Here is a 10,517-nt window from a genome sequence, read left to right on the forward strand (position 1 = left end):
GCTGGAAATGCAATAACCCTGTCTCTGTCCGGCTTTCTTGCCTCCCACTCACCCGCTCCCCTGGATAATCCGCCCACTCTCAAACAGCTGAGGCATATCTCATTGGAAGAATTTCCAATATAGCAAACTGTGATACTTCGCGAGGCCTCTGTGACCAATTCAACCTAGCCATGTCGTCATCGAGGTTGAATGTTATCCCAACTATCTCAACTGTGGTTGAAATTTAAGGCTAGGTTTAATTTGCCAAGAACAACAATTTAAGGGGAGGAAAGGCACCTTCTAAAGCGGCGTCCAAATTCAGAACTCTTGACGCCTTCGGTCCATAACCGATCTCTTGACAAATTAAATGTTGTAAAACAAGTCCAGCAAACGAAATGTTCTGTATGTCAGACTTTAGTCGGGTCATCTTTAATGATGCTGAAATTGGACCTGAACAAGTGAAACGACCTCAGATTTTACACGGTCCCAACAGATTTGCACAAGCGGTACCAGTCATCCTGGATGCTCCAATTCATCTCAACGCTCTCTTCCCTAAAATTCTGGAGAGACTTTTAGTTATCCGGAAAGTTTTTTTTTTCCTGGGTTCACAGGAAGAGTCTACATCGTTTTAAGAAACTGCTCATGGCATCTGTTATCACCTCAAAAAATAATTCATACAATTAAGTGTTTATTGTAGAACCTTTTTAAAATCAAATGCTATTTTCTATATACTGCTAGCCAATTTTTGGTTTATGTTCTAGAACCCCTGTCCCAGTCTCAATCTTTAATAGTCTTTACCTATGTGTGTGTGTTTTATTTAGTCATTTCTATGGCCGTTGGTGGCGATGGGGGTATAGGAGTTCATCACATAACCACTGGGTGTTGCTGGTTTGAGGTCCCCGTTTTGTCCATCTCTGTGTCCGAGACACTTCACTCACTTTGCCTGCTGGTGGTGGTCACAGAACGCTTTACCTCTGCCAGACTGCTACAGGGCAGCTGTGGCTGAAATGCAGTAGCTTTCGCTATGCTGGGTGCTTTGGGGTCCTCTAGTCTTTAGAAAGCACTTTGCAAGTACATGCTACTTACCATTTCACATTTATATGAAACGTACTATCCTGCTGGACGATGAACCTTTGCCCCAGACTCAACTCTCTTAAAGCTTCCAGCAAGTTTGTGTTTTGCATATGTCAAAACATTTGATTTTGGTCTCATCTCACCCGAGCACCTTCCTACACGTTTTTGCTGGATCCTCTACACGCCTTCTGGCTAAATGGTGACTACAGAAGGTTTTTTGTAGTTCCTCTGGTCCTTGGCGTCAACCGTCCTGCATGTATTTGATGTTTCTGCACTCCAGCATAGCCGATTCAATATGATTGTATTCTCTTCTCCAATTGTTACAGAAGCGTGTCAACCACCCATTCAATTTAAGCCAGGTGTGCAGCAGCAGGGAAACACTTAAAACACTCAAGACAGGGTTGAGGTCCTCTGCTTTTAATGTCATGGTCATTTGTGCTGCTTCACCTTATAATTCAGTTTCATGAGGTGCACAAATACATGTTGAAAATATTCTTCATAATCTGTAGATATCTGTTGCTCCCCCAGAAGCTCTCGGCCGATTCTCTGATTATTGCTCTGGCTAGTTTCTTTACTGACAAGGTATTTCAAAGTCAATGTGATTTCCTGAGTAGAAGTGAGGATCGTTTGTGTAAATATCAGCTCAGGCTATAGTGGATTCTAGTAAAAGATGGTGGGAATGTCAGCAGCATATGTTGAAAAACACAACCTCTTTCAAAGAAATCCATTTTTGTTATTAAAGCAACAAGCATCGGATGTCATTGGTTTGTTGAAGTGTTTCCATCAAGGGTTTAAGTATGACACTCATGTGGGATTAAAAAGATTTTTATTAACTAGTACTCAGAAGAAAAATCGTTTCATGTAGACATATAGTCACATACCACGTTTTTCCATAAAATAGTAATTATGAGTGTCAGGGAAGTCAGTGCTTTCTCAGTCTGTAAATGTTTATAACTCTAGGACTGTACAATATGTTACAATAAATATGACTTAATGTTCTCCACTAACTATTAATAACCCCTTCCATATAAATGCTCAATCTTATTTACAGCCTGTGACTTCCTAGTATCATTAAAAATTCATTTTATGAAAGCTAATTAGGACATAATGAAGCTTTCAATATTCTCGACTAGATGGTCTGTTAGTCTCTGAACCGTTCAGCTGAATGCCAAATTTCTACTCTGCTTTTTCTTTGCTGGAATCCGCCACTGCCTGTGGAGCAGCAGTGGGTGGACAGGTGGCGGCAGCAGCATTAAGAGGGGCTGCAGGAGGAAGTGGATCAGGGTCATCGATGAGGGCCTGTCTCCTCTCTCGCTCCTTGATCACTTGAATTAGACAGTAGGTCACAAACATGACAATGACGGTAGTTATAGGGAAGCCTGGAGAAAGGAGAAGTTATAAATTCAAAGCCATATAAAAATCACCGAAATCTTAATGTCGGTTTAGAGGTTTAAGGCCTGAATGTCCTTAAACCTCAGCTGATCAGAAAGTCTAACAGGGAACACATAGCTAAGAAATACCATATTGCACTGATGATGGATGTTGTTACTGCTGAACTCAAAGTTTTGGAATCAGGTGTTTTTTGAAAGTAAAATGAGAAGGAAACACAGAGTTAGGAAGTTTCTTTTAAAAGGGAACATTTTCATTATTTGGAGGCTTATTAGCCGTTTATTCAGAATGCTACCAAAGAGCAAGATGTCAGAAAATGCCGGTCAATTTGATCCTTTGCCATTTTGTGGTTTTAGATCTTCTTGCCCATCTGTAAACGAGCACTGACAAATCAGCCTTTGACAAGAATGTCTGACTCAACATTTTACTAAATTTGTGAATGTACCAGGTACACCAGTATCGCTCTTCTGTGTTGAAGTTATAACTGCTGGAAGAAGACTCATAGAAAGACATCTTTTAGGGTTAGTGGGATATGTAGAAATTAAGACAAAGGAAACAGAAAATATTCAAGTAGACTCAACTCATCTTTTACCTAATGAATGCTGGAAATGGATGACTATGACTCTTGATGGACACATATTTATGCTAGCAGCAGAGAGCAAGACTTTAGAAAGTGTTGGTTATTTTGCTCCTTCGATGCTCAATACTTTTGATGTAATTTTGAAAATACATATTTCTGCTGTTATGAACAAAAGCCATGATGCGCCATCAAACTTGCAAACTGACCTGGAGTTAACTTCCACAGCTGACAGGAAGGACCACAACAAAATTACAGGCTCTGGTTGTCATGGATCATCCCAGATTTGTAAAATGGGCAGCCATATTTTTGAGGAAAAATATTTTTAGAATGCTGTCAATTATAGCTCTTCTAGGGAAATTGGTACAAGCTAAAATCCTTATTGACAGTTTGAAGCTTTACAAAAACTGGAAATTTGAAATCAGGCCTGATCAGTGCATCTCCAAGTAAAACTGAAATCACCTTTCAGAAGCAGTCGCTTGGTGACCAACTTGACAAAATCCAAACTGTTCAGAGCCATAAGGTTGAACAGCACAATGCACCAAAAGTTGAACGTGTTGAAGATTGCCCTTATGCGGCGGGACATTGCTTCTGACATAGCAGCCTGTCAAAAAAAAAAAAAACTGCAACACCTTAAGATCTGAGAACAAACAAACAAAAACAGAAGAATAAAACTGCAATAACAAACCTCAAAAGATGCAAATGGCTCCATGGAGAAGGCTTTAGCGGTCCACATCTCAAAGTTGAGACCAAAACAGTTGAAGAAAGCCCAGACCAGGACGACCTCGCAGGGGCCCAACCAGAGGATGGCAACGCCATAGGTGCAAAGCGTAGCGACCAGCTCCTCCACCACATTCTCATGCTTTCCACCAAGGTAATTATAAACATACCTGAGGACACAAAAACCATCAGAACCTCCTGCATCCAGCTGGACTAATATAATGAATATTTAATAAATCTTACTTGCACAACCAGTCATTAATTCCTCTGTCAAAATGCCTACGAAAAAAAAAAAATTGTTCCATGTTATCCGGTTTTCAGTTTTAACCAAAAGAAGGCGAGCTTTGTATGCAGAGCTTACGTTTCAGAGAACACATAGAGCATAGTGATGCACTTTGGTGGTTTTGGTGGGTCCAGGTGATCCAGTCTGGACACTGTGTTGATGACTCCGAACATGATGGCTGCTTTTATCCAATCGTAGACGAGGTTGATGTAAGCCAGACCCACTGGAAACGTGCAGGTATATTAGTTTTGTTGCATTTTTGGGCGTGCGGAAAAATGTCCTCCTTCCATGATGGTAGATAAAACTTTAACAATTGCACAAATACGGTGGCACATACCCAAAGCCCAGTCAGAGAGGTGTTTCAGGAGCTTTATGTCAGTGGGGATGGTGAGGATGTACATGAAGTGGAAGAGGACATCCACTACGATGATGACTCCCAAATGGATCAAACCCTGCAGGCTGATATTCCACATTTCCCTTTCTTTTCTGGTCAGGTCAGACTTATTGACCTGCAGAGGACAGCAAAGACATGACACAACTGGTCTTGTACAATACTGCAGATCAGAGGTCCGACTGTCCTGCATGTTTCCAGTGTTTTCCTGCTGCTGCACACCCAGCTTAAATGAATAGGTGACTGACAGATTTCTGCAGCAGTTGCAGACATGCAAAGGAGGAAATGCAATCATTTAAGTCAGCTTTGCCAGAGCAGGGAAACATCCAAAACATGTAGGACATGAACTAGATGATTTTGACTCCTGAAGGTAGTTGGCTGCAGTGGATATTAGTTGTGCAAGTGAAAAATGGGATGAATACTAACGCATGTCAAACTGATTTTTATTTTAAAAAACATAAGGAAGTCATGAGGCCATTTTTTTTTACGCTTTACAATTCTTTGCAGGGCACTGTAAAAGTCTGAAAATATAATGGATAATATTCACTATGAACAAAAAATGTTTTATATGCAACATGGACTCAAACAATAAAAGAAACCAGTACCATCTAGTGCATGAACTAGGAAATCCTAAAACCTTTAAACAGTTGAATGACTGTGGTCAATTAAAAGAAACTCACTTGCACATAAAATTTGTCAAAGGTCATGATGGGCCCAAAGTAGAAGAAAGGGAGGTAAAAGTTGTACTTGAGCAGCTCCAGGACGCTGTAGTGCCCATCTTTCCGCTCACAGTTTTCCAAAGCAAAACTCACGCAGCGCATGATCGTGAACCCGCAGCCTCCGTAGAAGAGGACATGCCGCAGCTCAAAGTCTCCCTCCACAAAACCTGCCTGCGCGGAAAATGTACAGTGATTCTGCACACCGATAATCAAACGAGGGACTCAGAGTTTGCCAGCTGTTTCACCTGCCAGGACACGAAAGGTTCGCACTTGAACGTGGCGAGGGTGCAGAGGCCAGCGACGAAGCAGAGCCAGCGGATTTTCACCAAGGAGATGCTGTAGAGCAGGATGCAGTGGGACAGCATGAGGGAGACGTAGGTCCAACCCATGCTGGTCCATACCGCCAGCAGACCGTACACCATGTAGACCAAGGACCTGAACTGTAAGAGACATATTACACAGAAAGGCTCATTTGCATTGAAAAGGAGTAAATTTTATGTCTACTTTCTGCTTCTTTTTCTCATTTAAAACTCACCAAATACAGGATGAGATTAACTAATTAAAAACAAGACATCAGTTTTCTTATCTTTTTAGTGATCATGCAGTTGTGATCTGGAGATGCTAACAGATTAAGTATGATCCGAAAGAAATAAAATATGATTTATGGTAAAGTTTAAGCAACCTGAGGAGCCAGCATGGAGCAGATCTTGGCAAAGAGCACGTGACCAGAGAGGGCGAACAGGATGTGCTCTCTGAAGGTGGAAAACCACATCATCCACTCAAAATCTGCAGTGTCCTGTGGATAGCAACGCAAATAATTAATAATATTCCAATGGCGTTAAATATCACGTCATCACTTACCATTTTTCTCCCAAAGTATCCTGATTTCACACTGGCTTTAAATGTCTTTCTGTTTGCATTGGCTGAAAAACATGACAGCAGGATGGGAGTGAGAGTAAAATATGTTAGTGACAAAAATAATGAATAATTGCAAATTTGTAATTTAATGTCACGGAACTTGGTTTATCATGACAAAAATATGTTTCGGTCGTAAGAACAAATTATACGTGTTTTTATTAGACTTAAACAAAGGGTTCAACACAGAACAGTTTTCTTTTTGTCCTCTGTGATATTAATAGTGACACCCGATCTACTGAGCATGCTCAGCATAGCTCTGACGTTTTAGCCTCACACTGAAAAACTAACATGAGTGTATACTGTACATTTTGTTTTGTTTATATGTAAAGTTACTCTCCCCATATTTAAAATTGACTTATTTTTGTATCGTTTTTGTTAAAAAAAAAAAAAAAAATTGTTTATATAATATATTTAAAACAACGGTACTCAATTTCTTAAGTTATTTATTACAGATTTCTTGCCATATTATCTTTAGTATGTTTTAAACAGTGTTGGGCTTTTTGCCTAATTTTTTCCCCCTTTACTTTTAAAGGGAAAACGAAAACAAAGCTGATTAAAAAAAAAAGTTAAGAAATAGTTCGGTTAGTCCAACTAGTTTATATTGCGTATTTAAACTAAACTAAACAGTAAGTCAAGCAAAAATACATCAGCAGCAGCTTATGTCATTTGTTAAGCAAATATTAAGATTTGATTTCATAATATGTGTGAATTAAATACTAAAATAATGTAAAATTAGCACTGATTGGTGTATCTATGTGCCTCCAGATATACAAGAGCAAGAATGGCAAATTGCATTCTGCTGTGTGGAAAATAATATCGATTGTAATCCCTCAGCACATTTTCAAAAAGCTACAAGTGTCACTTTCCATATTTTTGTAGTCCGTGATGTCTTTGCAAATAAAACCTAGCACCAGTTTCATTTAAAGGTTATAGTCATTAAGATGTGCCAATGAATTATTAAATAAATATGTGCCAGTAAACACCAATAATATACTGGTGAGTTTTTACATTTTTGTGAAACTAGATGACCACATGCACAATTTTGACACTTGTAACCACTGTGTGTGTCAGCGTAGGTTATCCTTCTCATTCCATCCCGTCTTTTGTTGGGCTATCAGAGCTCATCAGCGTACTTACAGCTCGACACTTCAAAGATCCAGCTGGCTGCCCAGAACATGGCCAGACACAGCACGGTGTTGTAGAAGTAGATCTCGTACTTAGGAAGTGCAGCTTTGATCCCCATGATGACAATGAGTTTTGGAGGCTAATGAGAACAAATCACAATCAATGCAGCGTGTTACATATTTAGCTAAACATTATCTCGTTTAATGATATACATAGAACCGCAGGGTTTCCCTACAGGGCTTTTAACAATTTCTTCCGTTTTCAAGCTTGTATGCCTCACCTAAATGTTTCAGATCAGTCAAATTTCTATAGTAGAGAAAGATTACCTGAGTCAATTTTGAAAAAGCAGTTTTCAAATGCTAATTTTATGCATTAAAGAAGGAAAAGGCTATACAAATTGAAATGACACCATGTGGAAATATAATCGCATCCCCATTTAATCATGACTTCAGTGTTTTTTTGTTTTGTTAGTCTTCACTAACCACACCCGAGTTGATTTACTGCCAGACCTTTAAAATCATAATAACCTGAAAGAAACCCGTTTGACAGAATGAAGTAGGCTGAAAAGCTTGAGAAACGCTGTATAATTCACTGATTGAAAAGACATTCAAGAATTTAAGAGAAACAAAGGAACGGCTCTTGGCCTAGAAGCCATTAAGAATACATTTTAAGGTTTGGGGACTCCTTTCAAGGAACCATTATTCATAAATAGAGAAAACATGCCAACACCAAATAAAACGCCAAAAAGGCCATCTCACATTTGACTTCTGAAAGTATTCTGTGGCTTGGCAAAACAAAAGCTTAACTTAATGGAAGGTGTGCATCGCAAAAAAAACAACACAAACTTACAAAAAAGAATCAAATGACCGAATCACCTTCTCAATATCTCAAGAGTCCTGACTACTTTATTATTTAACTCAGGTGTTTTGAAGCATCGAGGCCTCGGTTTGAAGATTCCAAACCAGACCCAACAATGCAGGCGAGTTGAAGGCTTCTGATAAAGTAACTTGTCCTTCCTGATCACTACCAAGCTGCACTGATGCAGTAATTAATAGAAAGTAATTAATAGTATGCACTCACTGGTACTCAGTGCATACTCTCTAGATGTGCCTGGGCACACTTTTTGTTTTAAACTAAGTCCTGACAAGCACCTATACACGCTGACCTTACTCTGTATTTATTGGGTTCTCGTGATTAGAGTCTCCAGACATGTTGAGAAACCTCTTGAATTGTTTGCTGATTTTAAAGCTCATATAGTTCTGTAATATTCTAAAACAAACAAACAAAAAAACCCCCAAAGTTTTGGATTTAGTTAGCTGCAACCCAACATTAGCATAAATAAACACTGTTCAATAAATCAACGATGTAAGCTTTGTGCTTTGAAATTACTCAAATTAACTGCAGGGGTTTTATTATGTACCATAGAGATGCAATAAATGTATTGATTTTTTTTCCTAAAAGTAGCAAGAGGATAACATGGACAGAACACAATAGGGAGAGTGTAATGTGTCAACAAAGTGCAGCTGTCTGCTATTTTTAACCAGACAACTCCTCTACAGTTAATTCATGCACTCCAGCAGCAAAATATATGCTGGACAAAATGACTCACTGAACTCACAACGCTTTGTATTAACCTGGACTTTCAGTTTTGATTTTCAGCGTCACAAAACGTAAATGTAAAGTAAACCCTCTCCCCATTTCAGTCCCCACATTGTCTAGTTAGACAGCCTGCTGTTCAAATGCCACACGGTCACACAGTTCAGTTTGTCCTCAGCACTTGTTGCGATACTGACCTTGAACGCAGCAGTCCCAAGAGGTTTCCCCACCAAAGTTTAAGTTTGGACAGATGGATGAAAACTCGAGTTAAAACGTGAAGAGAAAGAAATGTGAACGTTGTGTGGTGGTCATCCACAGAGCGCAGGGTGGGCAGTGGGTCCCTCTGACCCCCTGAGAGGGAGCTGCCGCTGGTTAAAGGTGACATGATGTATTTATACTTTGACCATTGACAGCAGAGGTGGGACAGGACTTCTAAATCAGTGCAATAGACTATAGGCCATGTGATAATACAAGACGGTTTGTCAGCTGAGCAGCAGATATTCAGCACTTCTCCATTTCTTGTATGTATACAATTTGAGAGACTTGTGTAGAAGGTCACCAAAATCATCTGGAGCATAACTGAAGCAGAACACACCATCTATAGTCATTACATTAAATGAAAATGCAGGTTTTCCCCATTTCCCTCACTGCCAAATCTACTTGAGGAAGGTTTAATCCTGCTGCAATTTTGAGTTTCAGTCTCGATATGCATGTCTCAGATTCTGAAAGAAACTGTGAGCATGTTAACCAGCAGGCAGTGCCGACTAGTGACGGAACGTCAAAATGCAACCCAGTGACGTTTGGTGGTTTCAAGTACTGCTGAAGTTTTCATTTATATTTTTTCCTCCATAAACTTTAACATATTTTATTAGGATTTTCTGTGACCGATGAGCACACAGACATGTACACTAAAGCATTGTGTAGATTTGTATTCGCTGTATTTAGTTCTGTGTCCTACTGACCCAGACTTGAAGACAGTTTAGGCTCAGGAGTTAAACTGATTAGGGTGTGACACCATGACTTTCTTATACACATTTTTTTTAGATGCATCAGTATTTAAAAAAAAAAATCTTACCAAAGTCAAATCTTATTTCCAATGTTAAGCCTTATAGATATCTCATATGACTACTGATTTTATAAAAGGCTGTTATTAATCTGGGACCTTCTTGGTTTCAATTCACTGTATATTTACAGTTCAATTGGGGGAACTAACATTAAAACTTATGACTCCAAACTTTTAAACAACTTTACAGAAAACCCTTAAACCACAGGCGTCCAGGAAGTGCTGGCTGCTTTTATTTCAACTTGTTAAATATCGATCCATTCTGGCTGAAAACTTGAACAGTGAAAGTCTTCCACTGATACCCTGATTACATTTTTCTCCCTTTTGAAAGAACAAACTGTCAAACATGGATGCAAAGTTGTTCACTGACGACATCCTGTGCAGGCGTTGCCTCGACTCTTAGATAAACAACATTTCAGTGATTGAAGTGGGATTGGTCCACCTATGTGGCTCATCACGACATAACTGCAGGATTCTTCTTGGTGGTGCGTTTGCATTGAGTCTGAAATATTTACGGAGCCCCTTGCAAAGGAAATGCGAGCTCTACTCCTCAATCGTGTCCTTTTTACTCGTCTCCTGTCCTTCAAAGATGGGATACTCGCTTTCCACTTCTGCCCAGGTCAGGGTGCCGTTGGCCAAATCGCGAACAATAACCGGCAACTTGTCAACCTGAAGAGGAATGG

General features: G+C 39.6%; 2 protein-coding genes across 2 annotated transcripts in view; both read right to left on the reverse strand.

Moving 5' to 3' along the window:
• Positions 1-1,454: 1,454 nt before the first annotated feature.
• Positions 1,455-9,138, reverse strand: hhatlb (hedgehog acyltransferase like, b). The gene is made up of 12 exons (XM_008396214.2): positions 8,969-9,138; positions 7,188-7,314; positions 5,994-6,055; positions 5,815-5,928; positions 5,378-5,572; positions 5,094-5,303; positions 4,360-4,531; positions 4,101-4,245; positions 3,983-4,018; positions 3,708-3,909; positions 3,482-3,623; positions 1,455-2,432 (listed from the first exon to the last, which is right to left on the reverse strand). The coding sequence occupies exons 2-12, from the start codon at positions 7,291-7,293 to the stop codon at positions 2,230-2,232; spliced, it is 1,587 nt and encodes a 528-aa protein (XP_008394436.1). The 5' UTR covers positions 7,294-7,314; positions 8,969-9,138; the 3' UTR covers positions 1,455-2,229.
• A 907-nt stretch (positions 9,139-10,045) lies between these two features.
• Positions 10,046-10,517, reverse strand: part of gars1 (glycyl-tRNA synthetase 1) — a 6,074-nt gene continuing 5,602 nt past the window's right edge. Inside the window, exon 17 of the mRNA XM_008396213.2 lies at positions 10,046-10,503. Within this exon, the coding sequence (XP_008394435.1) occupies positions 10,378-10,503 (126 nt within the window). The 3' untranslated portion in view covers positions 10,046-10,377. The remainder of the gene's footprint in view (positions 10,504-10,517) is intronic.

The sequence above is a fragment of the Poecilia reticulata genome, linkage group LG20 (genome assembly GCF_000633615.1).
Source record: "Poecilia reticulata strain Guanapo linkage group LG20, Guppy_female_1.0+MT, whole genome shotgun sequence".
Lineage (NCBI taxonomy): Eukaryota > Metazoa > Chordata > Actinopteri > Cyprinodontiformes > Poeciliidae > Poecilia > Poecilia reticulata.